Raw genomic sequence first — 24422 nt, 5'->3', positions numbered from 1 at the left:
CTCGGCTAAGGGACGGATGGAAGGACATCGATTGGCTAATGCCATAAGTTGTTGGGGATGGGGTTGGGGTGGGGGGGAAGGGATTGATAGATTTACTGATATGCCATCCCATCTCGAAGGAGATGTGAGAGGGAGAAAGAATGGCTTTTTTATAGATTATATAAAAACTCATAGAAGGTGTAAAAAAATCCTTCTTGAGCTTCGTAAAGAGTTGTTGATTCGACCCGAAATTGATCTTCTTCTTTCTCGAAGCCACCCCTCCAACACACATACACCAGGAAAAAAAACACAAGGCACTTCAGATTTTAGAGCCAATACTATTAAAGAACAAAACTTCACGGATGGGGAACCCACACCTCACCAGCTCTGTTGTTGGAGGAGAACTCTTAACACTAATATGAATATAGTTACAAATAATATCTTGAAGCAGGACATAAGCAAATTATTTAGATACTGAGGCATGCTTAGAGACTAATGATAATCCAGTTAATAACTTCATGAATTGAGTTCGAATTATTATTAATAACTTAATACTATTTAAATTTTGGAGAGTTAAATTGATTCAATGGGGTGAACTTTCCTCCATGGCTCATTTACACCAAGGCTTATGAAATAAATGGTTTCCATCATTAAGTGCCTCCCACTTGTACTCAAGGTTTTAAATCTCGGTTTTGGTTTCAGTAGTTTAGGTTGACTCGGAAACGGAAACATTTCGGTCTCGGTTGAAAATTTCGGTGGAAATCTTGTAAAATCACGATAACCTATGGAAATATATGTGAATGACGAAATTTTAAGATGAAACTTCGGGAAATGCGGGAATAGGCACAAATACATAGACCCCATCACATAAGCAAGAAAGCCACTTACAATGGCTTAATCACATCGAACATCTAGTGCAATGTGCTATGCCACATGTCTCGAACAATAAAGTCAATAAAGAAGTGCAATGTAATAAAGCATAAGAAAGTATTACGAGCAGTCATCCCTTCAAGGATCCCAATTCTATGTCAATACCGTACATAAATACCAGGTGATATTAGTCTTATGCCGATCTGACTTCCCATGCATAAGATACGATTACTTTTTTTGTAGTCCAATGATAATGCCTACCAAATATTATTCTCTACATCAATGAAATACAAGTAAAATGGCTTAAAAAAGCACATTCTCCCTTTTTTTGTGCTTTGTCAGAGATTCATCATTTGTATGATGAGTTTTTTGAATTTGAAATTCTGATGAGGTGAAACTGGGCCCACCTTCGATTCAAGCAGGATGAGCCCACAAAGCATGATAACAAAGATAAAAAAATCTTAAGGGGCTGTTTGGATACATGGATTTTTTTTGTTGATTTTATTGGATGCATGGGTTTTATAATCCAAGATTCTAAAATCTTGAATTTTACAAGCTAAAACTTCGATTTTACAATCTCGGAAATGTACTGTCCAAGTTTGAGCAGGGCCGCCTCAACAGCTCTATTGGTTTGGGGCCTATAGTTTGATGCGGTATGAATTCCTCGAACTACCTTGTTGAGTAGCAACACAGGCATAAGGATAAAATAAAGAATAAAAGAGGTCACTTGATCACCGTCATAGGGAATAGAATACTTCCATCAACATCGAAGTGGATAAGATTTACTCCCTTCCCATCGAAGTCAAGTTTATCAGAGCGAAATTGAAGAATACTCAACAATTCTCAAAGAACTCAAAAGCCGAAAGGCCAAATTTCATTTAATAATTCAAAAGATGTTCATTACAGTCCTTTAATAACATCTATTTATAAGAAAAAGAAACCCTAAAAGCTGACTTAAGACTCAAGCAACTGATCTTTTGCTTAATTAAAACACCTCATTTGCCCCATAAATAGGCTTATACATAAGGGATCATGCTTCAAATTTTAAAGGGGTCTAGGCCCAATTGGGTTGGGCTTATTAAGGAGTTTGGCCCAACTCAATAGGGGCAACTGCCCCCCTTATGCTACATGTAGCTCTGCCCCTGCAGTGAATCATTCATCATCTTCTTCCTTTTTTTTTGTACTCATTTACACCATAATTTAGTGCACATGAGGTGCACTGAATCATTCATCTTCTTCATCTTTTTCTTAGGCTCTGTTCGCTTCTTTTCCCTGGTGCTGGGGAAAACAGCCTTTTTTTTTCCAGACAAGACCTTGACAAGACAGAATTTATCTGTTCACTTATTTTCCAGGGAAAACTGTTATCAGATGTGGAATTTCTTATTTAAAGGCTAAAAATGACGTGGAAAGAGGCTTTCCATGGAAAACGAAGCCTTTTCCTCTTCATTCCTTTCCCTTCTGCCATGGCACCTAGAAAGGAAAGGAAAACGAAATCCTTTCCTTTCCTTTCCGGGGAAAAGAAGTGAACAGAGCCTTAAGGTAAGTTGGGATTGAACCTCAGACTTCGTTTGTTCGTTAATTTTGTATGTGATCAATTTATTTTTGGAAAGAATAAAAAGGGAAGTGGTATATCCGCCCCTATTGATTACTTGGGACACCCGGGCTGATATACTTCACGTCAGAGGGATCCAATGGGGCTGATCGCCACGTACACTGCTGCGGGGTGTCCCAAGTAATCAAAAGTGGCGGATATATCACTTAAAATTCCATCTTTAAAATCAGTTTCCCAAACGGGGTTTACAGCATAATCTTTGATAACCCTGCGTCAAAATCCTATTTTAGTGGTTGCACAGTGCACACGAATTTCAGTCTTTCCAAACCCAAAATAAAAGCGTATCGGTACGAACTTCTGACAAATTACAGTAGGAAAGTGAGATATTTCCCCCCTTTTCTTCCTGGGCCATCCCTCTTGACTCTAGTGTATTTATGAATACTCTTTTTGAGTTTTCATATTACAGAAACACTGTTATTTCTTCAATTCAGTGAAAAGATAGAAGAGCAAATTTGGTTTTAGGTATAGAGTATAGAAACTTAAACAATATCTGATCCTGGACTTGGGTTCTCCTCTTCTCCTTTAATGATTTGAAGGTATATTTTCTTTTTATCTTATTGATATCGATGCTGATGATGTTTGTTTTACTGATATTGATAACGTGTGATCTCAACAAATCACTTTTTTTTTTTTTTTTTTTTATGAATTTTCTAGCTTTTGTTTGATTTAATTCTGGGTTTTATTAATTGGGAATCTTGTGTATTTGAAAAAATTTTGGGTTTTTTTTTGTTAATTTCTTCATTTGATTATGGTCTGAACTGGACAGGAAGGAGGAGATCTTTTCAAGAAATGGGGAAATGATTTTGTTTAGTGACTGTGAAGGTGTAAATTAATGGAAGTTGTGTTCAATTTTTGGTATTATTCTGTGGGGAACATCTTTGTTTTATTGATAGAATTATCACTGAGGTGGGCTTTTGTTATTTGATTCCAAGTTGGAGTGAGTTGGGGTTTAGATGTGTAAGATACGGAAATTTTTATGTTTGAGGAGAAATATGATGAATTAGATTTGGGTTGGCTTGGGAGACTGAACATTGATATACTCGAGAAGTTCATTTTTTCCCCCTTTTTTTTTTCAAGTTTAGACTGTGATAGGTGGGGAAATTTAAGAGGTAAGCTTCAATCTGATCATCATGGCCTGAGGCAATGATCGATTTCCGCTGAAGTTCGATTAAAATTCTAAAGCTTGAAGGATACTTTTTTATATCTGAGCGGGATTGAGGTGTTTTTTTCCTTTACATCTAATTATAATGGGGATTAGCAGAGTTGCATTTTCAAGCTGTGGGTAAGTTTATTAGACTGAATGTTGATATCGGGGAGGGTTTTAGAGATGAATTCTGCAATCGATGAGATCAATCTGCTTCAGCAGGCACAGAGGCATCACTTGGTAGTGAGGGAAATTGAGGGAGAAATTGATTTGGAGATAGCACATGGGGATGGGGACGACGATCCTTCATTTGTTAATACCCCTCTCTTGGTAGTCCCCCAAGAACCACCAACCGTTGAAGAGCAAGACGAGCAAAACGATTTGCTTTTGGATTCTCAAAACGATGATCAAGAGATGAAGAAGCTTCAACCGACAAAACGAAAGAAGAAAGTTGTGAAGAAATGGAGGGAGGAATGGACAGATACTTATAAGTGGGCCTATGTTCATGTTCAGGATGGAACTGCGAGGATATTTTGCTCTGTTTGCAGGGATTACGGGAGAAAGCACAGAAGAAATCCATATGGGAATGAAGGCAGTAGGAATATGCAGATGAGTGCGCTGGAAGAACATAACAATAGTCTGCTTCACAAGGAGGCTGTTCGGCTTCAACTGGCATCCAAGGATAAAATTTCCTCTGTTGACAGATCTATCTTCGTAAAAGGTTAGTACCCAGTTCCATTATGAATGCCCTTGGACCACAAGACCCTATTAATTTCTTATTCATTTAGTTTTCCGTCCTGTGCAATTTCTTTGTTTGGTTGTTGATTGGAAGTGGAATGTGAAGTTTGCATGCCTTTAGTTTCTTTCTTTTTTTCCAGTCTTTGATTGGAAGTGTCTGTGTTACATGGATACATATGTGTAACATGGATCGTTCTTTTTGAGGTTTGCTGAATCCGACACTCAATACCCGTGTCGGATTCCGACACTCGTATCCGTACTGATGTGTGCGAGTATCGAACATTGCCAGGATCTGGTACACGGATGCTTCAAATTCCAAAATCTTAGGATATGAATACGGCAAGGATCTGTGTGTTACATGGATATGTTTGCAGGTATCGAATATTGTCATGATCTGGTATGGGGATGCTTCAAATTCTAAATTCTTAGGATATGGATACGACACGGATCCTATATGTAAGTGTCAACATGTATGTAGCTCAGCTTACCCAAGTCTTTCATATCAACATCTTCTTGCAAACTGAGTTTTAACCTTTTAATTTCATCGTTATCACTCACAATTAAGCACCATACCTGACTCATTGTGTTTGATGAAGAGAGTTATTAGACTTGCTTCTCGTGTAATCCCTTATCCTTATAAACTGATGAAACCTTTCAACCCATGCACGAGGAGCCTGCATAAATCCACAAATTACCTTCTTTAATCTACACACTTATGTATCCCTGTCACCAATTTCGAACCCATCAGGTTACTCCAACAGACCTCTTCTTTCAACTACCCATTTAAATGTTAGTCGGTGTGAAGATCAATCTTAGTATGGTTCTGTTGAAAACAAGGGTAACCATGATATGATCATAATCCAATCACGTTGTTTGTATCCCTTGGCCACTAAGTGAGCTTTGTACCTGTCGATGATTCATACACACTTGTAATGAAACACATGCTTGCCAGGCCTTGTAAGTATCTCCTAGGTATCATTCTTGTAAGATATTGAAGACGAAAGAAGATTAAAAATGTATCGTGGTATAAAAAGCCTCCGTCCAGAAATGTCGTGGAGCTCCTAAGTGTTGAACGTCATGGATAATTTGACCGTTGTGACTTGTTGGTTTCTGTGCTCATCCACGCCATTTGTGAAGGTGTATGAGAGCAAGAAAATTGCTAAAGGATACTGCGAGAGTGGCAGAAACCCGTGAAAACCTAGGTAGATCATCCAATTTATGTTTTAATAAAAAATATCCCTGTAAAACGAGAGAAGTCATCTTGGGATATAATATTAAAGCGTTAACCAGAAAGGGAAGGGAAAAGGACTGCTCTCCACACATCAGAATACACTAAATCAAAAGAAAAGGAAGTGTGAATATTATTATACAAAAGTAAAAGGAAGTTTAGTGTGCTTCCTGAGCTGACAACTATGACATAAATGGGACCCCGGAAGCTGTGATAACAAGACACATTAATGTAAGGCCATGACTCTAGAGATTGTAAAGTGAAGCATCCAAAATGTACTGGTTGCTGTGACAATCACCCTTAGCAAAGAGAGCATTACCGATTGTAGATCCATCACAACAACAAGAAGGTATAAAGTATAAACATAAAATAGAAGGAAAACTTTTAAGTGATTTGAGAGAAAAATAACAGTTTAGGTTGAATATATGGAACTAGATACATCAGAAACATGTAAATAACCAAAAGTAGTGGAAGCATACCTACATTACTGATAGGTAGAGAAAGGACCCATCACCCATGACTATACACTAGGAGTTTGAATAAGGAACTAATGAGAAAAGATTAACTGTCATCAGTCAAATGATGAATTATGCTCTCATCAACCAATCAAGATGCTTCAGACGGAGTGGTGAGGGGCATATCTCCAAGCTGATGAGCAAGAATCATTTGGGGATGCTATTGGTTTTCAGAATGTACGGGTGATAATAACTGACAGTAGTGTGATTTCGACGACCATAAATCTGACAACCGATTGGTGAAGGAAGACTGACAAGATATGAATTTAGGCTGCAATAGTGCAATCTCTTTTCTAGATTGTTATTATATGTTACGAGTTATGATGTTAACTAATATATTGAATCATGAATGTCCGTTGATTACCACCGTTGAGTAATGACTAGATTAGTGATGTAGTTGCTTAAGAATATTTGGCAATAGTTTAATGCTCTCTAGTTACTTTAGATTATCATTTCAGAAATTACTCAAATTAGAATCTTAGATTGATTGATAATTCATAAAACATAAATAGTAAATCACAACCCAGTACTTCATATGCCTTCTTTTTTGAAATTTCCTCATTTTTAATTATATTGTTATTTTTTTTTCATTTTTTTTGCTGACATTAGTGTCCCGATATTGGCATTTTCCAAGGTTGCCTTGTTAGACACTTTAGAGTTTTGACACCCAGACACTTGGCACCTGTACCACTGCCAAGTGCCCGACAACACTGGGTGTAGGATACCCTAACGCTGATAGTCGAGGTGTTGTATCTGGGAAAAAGACTTGAATGATGCAGTACCGATTTTACTTAACACATACTGACACTTCTTGGATCATATTGCATATTACTTAGCTTGATTTATGAACATTTTCAAGCTGCTCCCTTACTTTATATTGATGGGCTGGCAGCATTATTAAATAGATGTATTGAGGAATTCATTTTCAAATTTAAATAAGGACGTGAACTGTAAGTTTTCTCATAATCATATACTACTCATATTTGTTGCTATTTTTTACTAATTTCTGTTGGTTTTAATTATGACATGTTTCTTTAAACTGGAACCTTAAAGCCCATATGTCGAAGACTGCCGGGTCAATTCTTGAAGCTGTGTTGAGAAGGGACCCTCACGAGCCCGAGTTTATACAGTCAGTGCAAGAGGTTGTTCATTCTTTAGAACCAGTGTTAGCAAAAAATTCTCAGTAAGTTACAATTTTTATACACTTAAGGTGATCTAGTATAGGCAGTATTGTTATATTTATTTTTTATATATTTGAAGTACACTTTTTTACACAGTTAAGGTGATCTCAATATGTTTCAGGTATGTTCACATTCTGGAACGCTTGTTAGAACCTGAGCGAATGATTCTCTTCCGAGTGCCATGGGTTGATGATAAGGGAGAGACACATGTGAATCGAGGTTTCCGCATACAATTCAGCCAGGTGTTGGGTCCTTGTAGGGGTGGTCTTCGTTATCATCCAACAATGAACTTAAGTGTTGCGAAGTTTCTAGGTTTCGAGCAGGTATATTTATGGTTACTGCTAAGGATTTTCACCTGTTATGCTGCATCACATTTGTTCGGTTTTTCTTGTATTGAAATTGGTGAATCTGCATTTTACATTTAGGTCCTTGTTCACAGCAAAATTTAAAGAAAAATATACAAATTTAAATTGAAATCAAATGAGCAAACTTTTCCTCTTTATGAATGCTAAGATTTTACTCATGAAAAGGGGGCAAGAACTGGGGGTGCATCTTGGGTCGAGTTGGGTTGGGTTGAGGCCAACCCCAGCTCAACCAGAAGTAACATTACCTCAACCCTAACCTGGCCCAACCTAAACCTTGGGTCAAGGAGGGTCAACCCTAACACGACCCACCTCTAAATCTCTCAACCCTAACCCAACTCGTCTAACCCGATTTCCCAAATCGGGTGGGAATGGGTCGGGTTCTGTTTGGGTTGGCTCGAGGCAAAAATAGAAAAAGATACAAAAAACACAACCCTAAGATTTTTAAAATCTCAATAAAATCACTATAAAATCAGGGGAATAATGGGTCTGGTTCGAGCCAGGCCAGGTTGCCCAAGGCTTCAACCCTAACCCAACCCAACATTAAATCGGATTGGCTTTTTCCAAACTTAACCCAACCCAACCCAACCCAACCCAAGAAATACCAGCCCAACCTTAGTCGAAATCGGGTTGAACCCGCCGTGTTCGGGTTGAGCCTGACCCAAGTTGCACTATTAAGGACACAATGACTGAGATGGTGAAACAACGCCAAAACAAAAAGGTGAATGGAGGAAAAACTAAAGAAAAAAAATACACAAACAATAAGAAACCCAAGTGCTGAAAAAGATCGTTCAGGAGGGAAGTGATCAAACATCAAAATCGGATCTCTGTCAACAGTTGACCGGGCAAGAAATCCGCGTCAGAATTGGAAAATCGCCAAACGTGCCTAAATCTCTACTCTGATGTTATTTCTTGTATCTTAATATAAATAGGGTTAATTCTAGTCAAGGTTTTAAATTTCGGTTTCAGTTGGAAATTTTGGTGGAAATCCTAAAAAATCACGGGAACATATGTAAACATATCTAAATGATAGAATTTAAAGGCAAAACTTCAGGAAATGCTAGAATGAGCACAAATACACACTCATAAACCATCACATAAGCATGACAGCCATTCATAATGGTTTAAAAACATCGAACACATAGTGGTATGCATTGTTACGCATGTCTAATACTTTAGTCCGTACCAAATTTTATATGTAATTCATATAAATATTTATGAATAATGCATGCACCACATTTTGCATGCACTTCATATAAATTTTTTTTTTTTTTGAAAATAACAATTCATATAAATATAATTATGTAAAACATACTAATATAGTGAAATTTTATATGGTGTGTGGCCATATAATCCAGTACTTTTCAAAAAGTATTGTACGGCCCGCTCCATAGGATGATCCAAACCGTTCATTTGTCTGACCACAACATAAACAATTTGTGACCCAAAAATCATTCCCATATGATGTTTTTATCTATGATCTATTGAGGTAAATGAACGGTTTGGATCATCCTATGGAGCGGGCCGTACAATACTTTTTGAAAAATACTTTACGGCCACACCATATAAAAATTCCTTATATAGTATACCACTATTGCACATAATTTTGGTTTATGTATTTCGGTCGTTTCGGTGGGAATGGGAACAAAAACATTTTTGGTCACTTCGGGTCAGTTTTGGTAGAAATTTAAAACCACTATTCTAGCTGGGAAAGATGCCACAACATCGACCTCCCAATCAAAGGAGCTTCTTCTAAATTTAAATCCCAACCCAAAATTTGCCTCATTCCGCAAAATCTTTTTATCATCACCACGTGTCTTGTCCTGCATCCCCTGCAATCGCAGGGTAATTCGATCCTTGTTCCTCTCAGAGTTGGCATTTTTGGTTGGGCTGCAGTTCGAAATCGAATCTAGTCGGCGGACTTCGGAAGAGTCAGGAAGATGTTGATCGTTGATCATTGTGCGCTTCGCATTCAAGATGGGGAATCAATAAATCATCTTTTTATTTACTGTAAGGTTTCTTGGGAGGTTTGGAGTAGTATCTTGGCGAGATTTGGAATCTCACGGGTTTTCCCTAAAACAATATTAGAGGCTTTGGAGTGTTGGCTTCATTCCCCCTGGGGGAATAAAGGCAAGATATTGTGGAATATATCTTTCCTTGCTGTTATATGGGTGTTGTGTAAAGACCGAAAGAGAGGAATGCTAGAGTTTTTAAGGGGCATGCTATAAGTTACTCGTTTTTATCCGCTAAGGTGTTGGCCCTTTCTATATTTTAGGCTAAGTCCCTTCCTAGCTTTAGATTTGTTTATGCTTTGACTTGTGGAACAGTTGGCGGGAAGTTTGTTATAGTTCGAAGATGAGACCTTTGATGGTTTCAGTTTGGGAGGATCCAACTAGTGGTTTCTTAAATTAAATTTTGGCGGTTCTAGTATGAGAAACCTGGGGTCAGTTGGAATCGGGAATGTGCTTAGAGACGACGAGGGGGTCGTGAGATGGGCCTTCGCGGGTCCTATTGGTGTCTCTGATTCCAATGAGGTGGAGGTTCATGGAGTTCACCAAGTTTGAAGCTTCTAGTGGGCAAGGTTTCAAATTTCGGTTTCGGAATGCGTTTCGTTCCTCACCGAAAGCGAACCGAAACCGAAATTTCGGCTCTAACGAAATCAAATAAAAGAATATTTTATCTTGTACAAAATTTTGAACGAAATTACCGAAATTTCGGAAAATATTAAATAAAGAATAAATCCAGATTTTTTGGAGATTTTCCTTAAATTTCGGACCGGAATTTCAGGGAAAACGAAATTTCGTAACGTTTCGAGTTTACCCAATTTCGGATTTCGGTTGAAATTTAAAACCTTGCTAGTGGGAGAAGATCTAAATCCAGTCGTGGTGGAGGGGGACTCTCTCCATGTGATTCGATGGCTATCCAGATCCCATGTTTTCCCTTGGCGCTTTGTAGATCAAGTTAACGAGATTAAAGACATTGTGGGCAACTATAACGTCTCCTTCCATCATATTACGAGATCCGTCAACAGTGAGACGGACAAGCTTGCTAGAATCGGGGTTAATTTGGAGGCTTTGGAGCAGTTCGATTTTCTTCCGCCTTGATATTTCTCGTGTGTTGCTTTAATTCTCTTATTGTATATCCTGCTTATCTCATCTTTGTACTTTTTTCTTGACCATCTCGGTCTCTTCTAATGATATTTTTGACCATTCAAAAAACAAATCCCAACCCATAACCTTATCCTATATTCTGCTTCAATACTAGATTGTGTTTGTGACTGTTTCTTGCTTCACCACGTAACTAGATTGCCTCCAACAATAGTAAGGTAGTCAGATGTAAATCTTCTATAACTTAAAAAAAGAAAGAAAGATATGAATCTTCTATCATCGATGGAGCCGGCCCAATCCGGGTCTGTGTATGCTTCAATCTTGAAGTGACTGGTTGGTGAATAGCATTCGTTTTCCTCGCGTTGACTTGAGATACCTAAGAATTCGCTCTGTAGAGGTACAGGGAGCGTGCATAAATGCTCTAATGATGGTTAGCATACACAAAGTGGCTAATGATGCTTATGCCATATGCAATGTCAAGCCTCGTGAGGGATAAGTATTGAAGACGACCTACAAGTCTTTGAAATCTCCCTTTATCTAGTAAAAGACTGCCTTCGGTTTCACTCTGCTTATGGTTCGGATTGATTGAAATCTCCACTGGTTTATTATCTAACTTTTCAATATCCTTGAGTAGGTCAAGTACATACTTTCTTTGAGAAGCAAAAATTCCATTTCTTGAGTGAGCCATCTCAATTCCCAAGAAATACTTGAGATCTCTATGGGTCTTAATGTCAAACTCTTTTGCTATGTATTCCTTCATCTGGCTAATTTCTGATATAGAGTTTCCATTCACCACTATATCATCAACACTCCTTTCGACACTTTTAAATATTCCGCTAGAAGAGGTAGACTTAATGTGGGCATGTTGGCATGCTTTTGTGATGTATCAAGTGTGACATTCTGTTTTATTATTGAATATTGTGTGTACCTCTTTTATTATTAACTCGTCTTTTATTATAAACTCTTCTTTTAGTTCATCTGTAACTAATATTTGCTATTAAATCCCGTCTCCTAAACCTAAAACCCTAAACATACTCTTATTCCAATAATATATTCATTATATCTTATTGGTCTCCCTTTCCAGCTGCATGCTGGAGACTAAAGAGAACTAGATTGAATTGATGAATGCATTGTTATTAGATTATCTCACATTTGTTTTAGATTATAGTTAATTGATCCTAAGATTTATTAGTTTGTTAAATGAATGTCGTGTGTATATTGTTGCAATTTATGATAGTAATAAGCAATTTTATATGTATGTGTGTGTCATCATTTCTATTTTCAGGGGTTGCCATGTGGCCCATGTCAGACACTTTGTATCTGTATCAAAACTTGACACATGAAACTGTGTCCACAAGTCATGATTATACATACTTTCTGTTTTAGCTATCTCTCGGTTTCTAAATTTTGGGGGTATGCTGTGTCAGACACTCGTGATGACACGACACTTGTGTAAGTGTACACAAATCATAGGCATTTAGTGTTTTTTTGTGTACAATATGGATTGAGGGAGATTCATCGAACGTTGTTGGTTGTGCCACCCAAGCCAGCTTGGGGCCATTTCTCTTGGCTAACTCTCTTTTGGAGATCATTGACCTCTGTCAAGTGATTGTGTCCTCTCTGAAGCAAAATCCGCAGAGTGCTAATGAGGTGTCCTATTCTCTCCTGCAGGACAATATAAACTGGACTTTTTTTTTACTGTGAGAGATTTGGTGCCTATTGTTTAGTGATGTGTTTTTTATGTCTTTGCTCTTTTTAGGACTTTTCCGTTCTCTTTTCTCTTGGGGGTGGCTTGTGCTGTGTTTGCAACAAATTTCACATGCATGAAAAGGGAAATCACACACATAAAATAAATTGGGATCAAATTTCCCTCTTGCAAGAAGAGGCTTTATTAATTTTGGTTGGGATCGTACACTTCCGGCTCTATTGGCCGTTAATTACATTTCTTAAAGAAGAAAATACCTCTGATTATCCATCAAGAGGTTCCCTATCTAAATACAACTTTTGTTAATCATCCGCTAGAAAGATATGATTTTTGTTAACAGATCCTTTTTGGTGGAATTTCTTTGTCCTGGTAACTTTCTTCAATTCCCCAAACTTTTTTCATCTTTTCTTTCGGAAGCCGTCATCTTTATCATGCTTCTCCTGGAGGAGAGAGGTCTTCTCCCTTTAGAGAGTCTCTGGAAAGAGATTATAACGAGATTTTCTTCTTTCTTCCGAAGGAGAAATGTCTTCTTTCTTTTTGGGGAACCACTGTCTTTATCTTTTGGCGGAAACCGCCGTCTTTATCATCTTTCTCCTGGAAGAGAAGAAACCGCTGTCTTTATCATCCTTCTCCTGGAAGAGAAAGGTCTTCTCCTTTTAGGGTGTCTCTAAAAAGAGATCCTAAAGAGACCTTTAGAGAATCTCTGAAAAGAGATTCTAAAGGGATTTTCTTCTTTCTCCCGAAGGAGAAATGTCTTATTTCTTCTGGGGAACCGCCGTCTTTATCTCTTGGGAGAAACCACCGTCTTTATCATCTTTCTCACGAAAGAGAAAGGTCTTCTCCCTTTAGGGAGTCTCTAAGAAGAGATCCTAAAGAGACCTTTAGAGATTCTAAAGGGATTTTCTTCTTTCTCCCGAAGGAGAAAGGTCTTCTTTCTCCCTTTAGGGAGTCTCTGGAAAGAGATCCTAGAGGGACCTTTAGAGAGAGATTCTCTAAAGGGATTTTCTTCTTTCTCCTGAAGGAGAAAGGTCTTCTTCTTGGTCTCCTTTCTGGAACCTTTTGGGAGAAGCCTGCAAAGAGGAAAAAAGGAAAATACTGTTAGCCAGTAATCTCTTCTCACCTTTCTTTCTTCTCATTTTTCTTTTCTTCACGTCTCTTTTCTTTCGCAAAGATCCGATCCCTTTTTTAAATGATTTTGAGTTATTTATAGAATTCTCTTGAAGTGGTTAGCAATTGCCACCTCACCCCCTTTTTTCTCAACGTCACGATCTCTACTTCCTCTTTTTTGGAGCCGTTGTGGGTGCCACCTCATCCCTTATCTGGGATTCCCTGATCACTTCTCTTTTTTGCGGGGAGTTACGTAACTCCTTTTTTGAAAGGTGGGCGACTCACTTCTTCTTTTGCGAGTGTCATTTTTATTTCCTAAAATTTAGGGATTTAACCTTTCTCTATTTATCCCTCTTTACTTTAGGGATAAGGTGATACATAACCACCCATTTTTCTCTCAACTTCACGATCTCCACTTCCTTCTTTTTGGAGCCGTTGTGGGTGCCACCTCATCTCTTATCCGGGATTCCACGATCACTTCCCCTTTTGTGGGGAGTTACGTAACCTTCCCTTTTGAAATATGGGTGACTCATTTCCCTTCACTGTTCCCTTAAATTTAGGGATTTCTTTCAAAGTATTTTAACTTTTACGTTTATCCCTTTTACTCTTAGGAATAGCATAACGTATAATTACTCCTTTAATAAGGGATTTTTACTATTTTACCCTTGTTGTAAAATTTCGAGTCCAACACGCTGTATTATGTTCTCTATAGTTCATGGTGCCTAAATGATTGTTTCTCGTAGCTTAAAAGAAAAATAGGAGTTTTAAGGACTCGTTTTATATTACACGCAACTTTCTGTTGCATTTTTCTGCACACTTTTTAAGCAAGAAGTAACTAGCAAGGAAGGTGAAACAAACTTTATGTACTAACGATTTCTCAAGTCAAGAACATAAAACAGCAAACGATCTTTTCATCTGACCTATATTTCCCTTGAATTTTAGCGTAATAATGGCATGGGGTGCCTTCTCCTTTCATTTGATTTCATCCCCGTTTTCACGAGGATGTTCATGTTCTGCATGCAGTTCTTGTTCAATTGAATTAAGTATTGATTTTCAAGAAGAAAAAGTTTGGTTTTTTTTTTTTTTTTGCACTTCTTTGCCTTAGTACTGGTCATGTTCTCAAGACTTTGGTTAGTTGAGGTCATAGTTATGATTATCACTAATTTGCTATTCAAATGAAGTTGGTAAAAACTGACTGTACTTTTATAAGGGATTTACCATGCTGTATCTTGTTACTCTCCGCAGACTCTTAAAAATGCTTTATCACCTTACAAACTTGGAGGCGCTGGGGGAGGAAGTGATTTTGATCCAAAAGAAAAAAGCGAGAATGAGGTATAGGTGTTTCCTTTGAGTAGAATTTTATTGTGATGGGCTACTGCATCCCGTAGTAGAATGATTCCAAGGTTGAATCTTTTCCAAATGTTACATGACTGGTTTCTTAAGTGTAATGTGAATTCCACGCTGGCAGATCATGCGCTTTTGCCAAAGTTATATGGATGAGCTATATCGATATTTGGGTCCTGATCAGGTAACAAGAATATGATTTCTTCTTTATTTTATTTTAGATATGCCTTCTCTCAGCTTTAAAATGCCAAATCTTTCAATATGCATTTGACCCTTATAGTGTCATGTATAATGTCCCTTATAGGATCTTCCTGCAGAAGACATGGGTGTTGGTCCTAGAGAAATGGGTTTCCTCTTTGGACAATACAGACGCCTTGCAGGTCATGTTCAGGTATTTATGACACTTCAACAGTTAGTGATAGAAACAAAGTAATTTTGCTACAGAATCTTCTTGGGGAGCTTGTGGGTTGTGACTTGGTAGATGGTATTTTTTTTTTTTTTTGCATGGTTGTTACATGGTATTATTATTTGCAAATCAGTATTATATGGGATACCAGGAGATGCCTGGTCATTTGTTATGCTGGTGTGAGTTGATTAAAGGATAATATGGAAATTCCTGAAGCTTTCAAAACTCAATGATAGAAATATATTTATCATCATTTCTATTGCTATTTTTTTTTTTTGAATAGTAACTGATTTCATTAAAAAGGGAAGACCGAGAGAGTCCCCCCACACACACCACATTACAAGCACGCCCACACAGAGAAAAAATACAAAAAAGAAATTAAGGAGGAAGAAAGTCAAAGAGCTCCAAAGCCTGCTTCACAGCCCCATCTTTAGCCACCTTATCCGCTACTTCATTACCAGATCTTCTTACGTGTTGATACACCGTAGCGCACCCCACCGTAATATCCTTTATTTCATCAAAGAAGCGAAGAAATCTCCAACGAGGAACCAAAGAACCCTTAAGCCACCTAATGACATTTAACGAGTCACCTTCCACAATAGTGCTAGCCATCCTTGCTCTCCCTAGGAGTAACACACCTTGATGAGCTGCTCTAACTTTAGCTTCGTTTGAATCAGCTACTCCGATAGGCCTGGAATAAGCCTTCACAACTCTTTTTTTTGAATGGTAATAAGCCTTCACAACTTTCCCAGAGGAAATCCTCAAAACACCCCCGATCCCAGCTAGACCGGGGTTGCCCAAGCTAGACCCATCAAAATTCAATTTGGAGAAGCCGACAAGTGGATTGACCTACTTCTGAACAATTACCGGATTGCGAACCTGACTGTTACAGACCACCCTCCACCCCTCCCACAAGTCGTATGCCGAAACAAATTTGAAAATTGGCAGCGACCTAGCCCAGGAAATCGATAACGCAACAACCTTAATATATAGGAAGAAAGAGGATTTAGCACGACCTTCGAAAATCCTGTTGTTTCTTTCCGTCCATAGAACCCACAATGTGGCCAGTAAAGCAATCGACCACAAAACCTTCCATTTTTTCCTCCATGGCATAAAAGACCAACCTTCAAAGAGATCCTTAATATTGGAAGGGAACACCCACGCAATGCCGAATCTCGACAAGACCCCTCCCCAAACCTCCTGAGCTACTTTGCAATGAATAAATAAATGATCTACCTTGCAATGAATAAGTAAATGATCTATCGACTTCCCAGCTTCTACACACAAGGCGCAATGATCTACTATAAGCATATTCCTAGCCCTCAAAAAATCATTTCTATTGCTATTATTATTAAGTTGTTTTTATTGATAACCAAAATTCTCTACAATAATTAGAAGTCATTACAAGTCAAATGGGCTATGGGCTTAGGTGAAAAACTTCAAGATGTAGTCCTGATAATGAAAACCGTCTTCATGTACCCTTTATTGGCTGAGCCAGCTAGACTAGAACATCTCCTATTGGCAGGAGAAGCAACAAAAAAATAAGGAATATAGTAAAATTGACAATATTGACATTTCTATGAAGATTTCCACTTCTATCCAAATTTAACTGATATCTCTACGTTTGTCTTTCTTTCTCATGGAGCCGCGCTATGTCCCTTGAACCCATCTAGTCTCTTCATTTATCTTTTTTTTTCTCTCTTGCCGACTCTTGTGATTGTTATCTTCATTATCTCTGTCTTCATGGAGCCTCCTGTCATTGAGGATCCTTCTATCGGCGCGACCTCTGCGGTTCATGCCACATCATCACCGTCGGTTATTTCCTCTTCGAGTTATCCGTCTTCTGTGGAGGGCTCTTACCCACAGATGACCACTGTCAAACTGGATGGGACTAATTACTTGACTTGGAAGGTCGCAATTAAGACATATATCCTTGCTCGAGGCAAGGCCGCCTTATTTGCCAGGCCCCTCCAGCTACCACTGATCCCTCTATGAGCGCTGGGAACAAGAGGAATCGTTGATTCGCTTCCTCTTATGGCAGAGTATGACTTCTTCTATTGCTGGCATCATGATGCTCCTCCCTACGTCGAAGGATATCTGGGATCATACTGCGCTACTCTACTCTGGAGTAGCTAATCTTACTCGCATATGTGCTACATACTCTGCGTGGATGCGTCTTCGTCGTGGTGACATTTCTCTTGCTACCCATTATAGCCAGTTCGTCTCCATATGCCGTAGCTTGATGCCTTTATGCCTCTCACGTCTAATGTCACTGTACTTGCGCGCCAGCAGGACCAGCTTCGTGTTGCCCATTACCTTGACAGTCTGGGTCCTTTTCCTTACTAAGACTATAAATTGCTCCGTCTTATTTTATCCATCTTATTGTCTCTTTCAGGATCTCTCGACTAAGAGGACGATTGGCTTGGGATGTATGGGCTCTATCGTCTGGAGTGTCGCTCGGTTCCTGCTACCTTGCATGGTTTTGTCGACACGTATCACTGGCACTGTCGTCTAGGCGACCCTTCTCTTCAGCAACTTCAGCAGACGCCTTTGGTTTCTGGATCTGTTTCTTCGTTTCAGTGCGAGTGATGTGAACTCGGGAAACACCATCGTGTTTCCTTTCCTCTCCAAGTAGTTAGTCGAGTCTAGAGTCCATTTCAGTTAGTCCATTCAGATGTATGGGAGCCCACTAGGGTCGGGTCTTCAACTGGTTATAAGTACTTTATTTTTATTGATAATTATTCGCGTATGACATGGTTGTCTTTACTTCCGAGGTTTTTTCTGCTTTTCGAGCCTTTCATGCTAAAATTCAAACACGATATAATTACATTCTCAAATGTTTACGCACAGATAATGGTAGGGAATACTTCTCAGGTTCAAATGCGTTTCAGGATTATCTCTCCACTCATGGCATCCTACATCAGTCCTCTTGTGCCTAAACCTCTCTGCAGAATGGTGTGGCTGAGAGGAAACTTCGATACTTACTTGAGGTGGCTTGCACTTTACTCTTTCAAATGCGAGTACTAAAATCTTTCTGGAGTGATGCTCTCCTTACTGTCTGTTTTCTTGCTGACTGTCTTCCTTCAACAATTCTTCATGGTGACTCACCCTACCGGGTTCTCCACCCTCAGTTGGATCATTTTCCTCTCACGCCTAGGGTGTATGGGTGTGTTTGCTTTGTTCACATTCTCGGCTCGGCCCTGGTCGTGATAAGCTAGACCCTAGGTCAGAGCAATGTGTCTTTCTGGGCTATTCTCGTACCCAGAAAGGTTGTCGCTGCTACAGTCTTCGTCTCCGCCGATGGTTTGTCTCTGATGATGTGACCTTATTTGAGTTCGAGCCATTCTTGCCACAGGTTCTTGCACCCTCGAGTCTTGCTCTTGCCTCACAGATTGCTCTCCCTCTCCCGGACCTGTTGTGCATTCGTCACCATCTTCATCAGTGGATGTACCTGCATTGGCCTCTGTCCATGTCTCAGTTTCTCCACCTTTGGGGCCTCCTGCTCTTATGAAGTGTTACTAGCGACGTCGGTGGGCAGATCATCCACCACCTCTCCCAGCCTCATCTTCTCAACTAGAGATCCAGAGTTCTCCCTCTCAGGTATCATCTCTTCCTTCACTTATGGTACCTTCAGATTCCCCTATTTCTTCCTGCACTCACTCTCATTCTACTGCTCACCCTATTTCTCACTTTGTTTCATATGATAATCTCACCCTTACTTTTCGAGGTTTTGTGTCTTTCTTGCCCTCTGTTTCTCTACTGCAGTCTGTGGTCGAAGCTCTCTCTCATCCAAGCTGGCGTGCTGCCATGGATCTAGAGATGGGTGCGCTTCATACTAATCAGACTTGGGATTTAGTTCCTCTTCCTTCTAGTGCTCACCCTGTTGGATGTCAATGGGTGTTCTCTGTTAAGTATCAGCCATATGTGATTGTTGAGCGTTTGAAAGCATGCCTTGTCGCCAAAGGGTATACTCAGACCTTTGCGTTGATTACACTGATGCATTCTTACCTGTGGCGAAGATTCCTTCTGTTCGAGTATTACTTTCTCTGCAGTAAATCATGCTGGCTTCTTTATCAGCTCGATGTGAAGAATGCCTTTCTCCATGGCGACCTCACTGAGAAGGTTTACATGGAGCAACCTCCTGGATATGTTGCTCAGGGGGGAGATGGCCTCCTCTGTTTGTCGCCTGAGAAAGTTTCTTTGTGGTTTAAAACAATCTCCAAGAACATGGTTTGGAAGATTCAGTGGAGCAGTCATGCATTTTGGAATGAAACAATGTGTTGTTGACCACTTAGTTTTCAGTCATTAGTCTGCAGATGGTTGTATATTTTTGATAGTGTATGTGGACGATATTATTATCACTGGCAGTAATTCAGTGGGTATACATAAATTGAAGACATTCTTGCAGAAAGAATTCTCTACTAAGGATCTGGGTCGCCTAAAGTTAGGGCTGCAAACGAACTGAGCCGAATCACGAACATGTTTGGGTTCGGCTCATTAAAAGCTTGGCTCGAGCTTGTTCATACTAAACGAGCTGAACACGAGCCCAAAAATTAGGTTCGTCAAATAAACGAGGCGAACTCGAGCTTTGTATAGTTCGGCTTGGACAAGCTCGTGAACTTTTTAGGCTCGGTTCATAAACAAGGCGAGCCGGGCCGAGCTTTAAAGCTCAGATTATGTTTGTTATAAAAGACAAGAAACATGAGCGTCTTGTATCAACATGGTTTTGTTGAAATCATTTTACTCCACCCACTTACTTTAACACATAATGAACGTGGGGCGTTAGATTAGGATGATCTCAGCCGTTCCAAATCAGATAAAAGTGACCTAAGTCGATGCTCTCTCTCCTCATCTCGTCTTTCTTTCGTTTTGGCGGAAAAAACCCAGAGAAAGATTTTAGGGTTCTTCGACAAAGATGCTTGAGATTTAGGGTTCTCTCTCTCTCTCTCTCTCTCTCTATTCTCTAGTTTGGCACGTTTTGGGCGAAGAAAAGTGACTCTTTTGTTGTTTAGGGTTCGATCTCTAGTCTCTCTCTGGAGTTTCTCTGGTTTTTAGAGTTCGATCTCCCTCGCTTCTCTCTCCCTGCCGAACATCGAAGAAGCACCGTAAGTATTTATCTCTGATATTTTGGGTTGATCTCTCTCTCTCTCTCTCTCTTTTCTAGGCTTTCTTTTTATTTCTTAGGGTTTTATATGAACTGGAAAAAAGAACTCTCTCTCTCTTTCTGTGTGTGTGTGTGTGTGTGTGTGTGTGTGTGTGTGTGATGGTGTTCTAGGGTTTCAGTTCTAATGTACTGAAATTTCATAGAGGAAGCTCAATTGGAAAAGAGAGGGTTCTAAATTCAGTTCTAATGTTCATAGAGCTTCTTTTTTCCAGTTCTATATTATTTTTTCCGGTTGTGCTTCTTTTTTCCAGTTCTATGTTCTATGTTCTTTAGAAAAGAGAGAAATGAGAGAAATTTCATAACATTAGAAAAGAGAGAAATTTCATAGAGCTACTTTTTTCCAGTTCTATGTTCTTTTTTCCAGTTGGGCTTCTTTTTTCCAGTTCTAAATTTCATAGAGGAATTTCATATAAAACCCTAGAACATTAGAAGAGAGAGTTTTCTTTTTTCCAGTTCATATAAAACCCTATGAACGAGCCGAGCTGAACTTTGATATCATGTTTTTGGATTGTGTTTACTAAACGAGCCGAACCCAAGCCCAACCAAGCTCGAGCCTGGCTCGGCTCGGGCTCGTTCGTTTACTAAACGAGCCGAGCCGAGCTCGAGCTTGGTTGAATTTTGGTGAGCCTAGCTCAAGCCCATAGTATTAAGCTCGTCACGAACACGAGCCGATGCTCAAACTAAGCGAGCCGAGCCCGAACACCCCAAAGTTCGGCTCGGCTCTACTTGTTTGTAGCCCTACCTAAGGTACTTTCTTGGGATAAAGGTGGCACGTTCTTCTCGAGGCCTCTCTCTATCACAGAGGAAGTATGTGTTGGATTTATAGAAGAGACATGAAATCTTGGAGTGAAACCTACATCCGCAACCATGAATCCTATTGTGAAGCTTATTCATGAAGATGGGGACATGTTGGATGACCCTAGGAGATTGGTTGGGAAGATCATATTCCTTAAAATTACCTGTCCAGACATTTCGTATGTTGTAGGGGCAATTAGTCAATACATGAGCTCTCCACGTACCTCTCATTGGGCTGCAGTAATCCAGATTCTCAAGTACTTGAAGGGTGCTCCAGGAAGAGGCTTGTTGTTTAAGAGGCATGGTCATATGAGAATTGAAGGTTTTTCTGATGCAGATTGGGTAGGATCTCCAGCAGATAGGAGGTCAACTACTAGATACGGTACCTTTGTAGGAGGGAACTTGGTGTCATGGCGAAGCAAGAAACAAGACGTCATGGCCAAGTCCGCTGCTGAAGCTGAACACAGGGCCATGGCACATACGAGTACATAGCTTATATGGCTGCTCTCACTATTGTCTGAGATTGGTGTTGTTCCCTCTTCCCCTTCTAGGTTGTATTGTGATAACAAGGATGCCATACATATTGCTACCAATTTGGTTTTCCATGAACGGACGAAGCGCATTGAGGTGGACTGCCATTTTATTCGTCAGAGAATCCAGAGAGGAGAGATATCCACAATCTTCACTCGATCCGTAGATCAGTTGTCAGATATGTTTACAAAGCGTTTAAGCAAAGCTAAGTTGAATGATGTTTGTAACAAGCTTGGAATGTATGATATATACTTTCCAGCTTGAAGGGGAGTATTAGAATATGTAGAATGCCTAAGGGCATAACTGTCTTTGTACTATCCTCTTGTTATTATAAATACATGTGTAAGGGGGAGACATCCCTAACTTACACAAACCCTTTCTCTTATTCTTTCTCTCTAACAATATGCATGATAAAAGAGCAAGGGAAATGATATCATGACCGAGAGTAAGACCGACGAGAGAGCCCAACAATGAGAATGTGCCATGTGTGAAAAAAAATCTACTTTTTTTGTTGGTTTTCCTAAACCTAAGGGCTGGCTTACATCACTTGTGATGTTGTGGAGAGAACCCATTTGATCGGTCTCCGGCTCTCTTACTGTCGGTCTCGCTAGTATTACTCAAAGAGCAATTGCTATGCCTTTTGTATTGCTATGTTGGAAAATATGCATGTATGATGTTTAGATACTGCTCTTGCTTGAATTCAAGTAATTTGCTTGCCAGACTGTTAATCTTTTTTATTGGAGGTTATGTAAATGCCTTGTGTGAAAGGAGCAAGGTTTTAAATTTCGGTTTCAGTTTCGATTTCGGTCACCATGGAAACAGAAACATTTCGGTTTCAGTTAGATATTTTGGTCAAAAGACTGTTAAATAACAGAACATATGGAAACATATGTAAATGATAGAATTTTTAGATGAAATTTCTGAAAATGCTAGAATAAGCACAAATATCCACTTAGAAACCATCACATAAGCAAGGCAGTCATCTATAATGGTTTAATAACACTAAACACCTAGGACATGTGTTGTGGAGCATGTATGGTAATTCAATACATACTACATTTCACATGTTATTTATATAAATAAATACACGTAATACATACACCACTTTTCACATGCAATTCATATTCATATAACTATGTATCACGTAATGATATAGTACTCCACAAATGCACTTATGATTTCGGTTGCGAAATGTGATTAAGTTTTTGTATCGTTTCGGTGGGGATGGAAATGGAAACATTTCAGTTGTTTCGTTTTGGTTTTGGTGGAAATTTAAAACCATGGAAATGAGTTGCTTGAAGAGGCATTTCCCTATTTGTGATGAACCTAAGTGTATACCCTTGTGTTCAGGGGTTGAATCTTCACACTTACCTGCAAGAAAGTCGGTATATTTAAATTATTTTTGGAACCTATTAATTATATATTTCCATGCTGGAAAACATGAATGTGCCAATGCAAAAGATTGCGCTGTCACCACCTGTTTGGTCACATGGTACAGTCTTGATTTGAGTCTCCTCGCCTTGTTGGCTTGGGGTTCTGGTATTCATTGGCGTGGCTATATATTAAAAGGAAGCACCACATATTAATCCTTTGGCCATTCCTGTTCTTATATGCTCCTGTTTCCATGATTTTATTTACTGCAACCACTGGAAGGCATGTGATGTAATTACTCTGCATTTTCTTGCAGTAATTAAGACATAGAATAGGAATGTTTGCTTTTGAATATAAGAAAGTGTCTTTCCTTGGCATTACGATATGCCTTTAACATGCATTCATAAAATGTTACTGGATACTTGTTTCTTAGAGACCGCTTTGTTGTCCACGGAGAGTGGATTTTGGGGTTTAGCCTTTAGAATTTCGTAAGTATGCTTCACGACCTGTTTGGTCATATGATAGGATCTTGATTTGAGTATCCTAGCCAACAAGTGGAAGGGCAAGTGACATAATTACTCTGCATTTTCTTGCCGTAATTAAAACATGGAATGAGAATGTTAAGTTTTGTGTTCATTGAACAATGTGCTTTTGAATATAAGAAAGTGTCTTTCCTTACTCTTTCCACCAATATGGTAAGTATGGTATGCCTTTGACTTGTGCATTCATAAAATGCTACTGGCTACATGCTTCTTATAGTCCGCTTTGGTGTACATGGAGAGTGAATTTTGGGGTTTTGCCTTTAGAATTTCATATGTATGCTTTACTTATGCAGGGAAATTTTACAGGACCAAAGATCTTCTGGTCAGGTTCTAGTCTCCGGACTGAAGCTACTGGCTATGGACTGGTACTTTCTTCTGAATCTTAATAGTTGCTACTCAGGGATCACTGTCATTTGAATCATTATATTTCCGTTTTGGGTTTACGGTTTTAGATATTTTGTTCTAAATTTATACCTTTGTTGCTCTCTCATGAACGCATCCGCTTTTTCTGCAGGTCTTTTTTGCCCACCTAATACTTGGAGAAATGAATAAAGAAATCAAAGGATTGAGGTTTCTAACTTTATCTCAGAAGCTAATGCACACACATTCTCCTATGTTTAAAAAACATTATGATTGGGTTTTGTTATTAATATTTTTTTTTCTATTGAAATTTTTTTCCCTAAAAATTGTTTTCCAAAATAAAAAATTTCCTGTTTTCAAA

General features: G+C 39.1%; 1 protein-coding gene across 1 annotated transcript in view; it reads left to right on the top strand.

Annotated features, from left to right (window-relative positions):
• Positions 1-2645: 2645 nt before the first annotated feature.
• The window catches only part of LOC143893141 (uncharacterized), a 45955-nt gene continuing 24178 nt past the window's right edge, over positions 2646-24422 (top strand). Inside the window, exons 1-9 of the mRNA XM_077398133.1 lie at positions 2646-2997; positions 3228-4326; positions 7140-7269; positions 7389-7590; positions 14794-14880; positions 15017-15076; positions 15197-15283; positions 23995-24066; positions 24216-24271. Of these exons, the coding sequence (XP_077254248.1) occupies positions 3762-4326; positions 7140-7269; positions 7389-7590; positions 14794-14880; positions 15017-15076; positions 15197-15283; positions 23995-24066; positions 24216-24271 (1259 nt within the window). The 5' untranslated portion in view covers positions 2646-2997; positions 3228-3761. The remainder of the gene's footprint in view (positions 2998-3227; positions 4327-7139; positions 7270-7388; positions 7591-14793; positions 14881-15016; positions 15077-15196; positions 15284-23994; positions 24067-24215; positions 24272-24422) is intronic.

Source organism: Tasmannia lanceolata, unplaced genomic scaffold, assembly GCF_043159265.1.
Source record: "Tasmannia lanceolata isolate RefF3 unplaced genomic scaffold, GAP_Taslan_0.1 ptg000015l, whole genome shotgun sequence".
Lineage (NCBI taxonomy): Eukaryota > Viridiplantae > Streptophyta > Magnoliopsida > Canellales > Winteraceae > Tasmannia > Tasmannia lanceolata.
The sequence above is the reverse complement of the archived record's forward strand: the minus strand, read 5'-3'. Positions and strand labels throughout refer to the sequence as shown.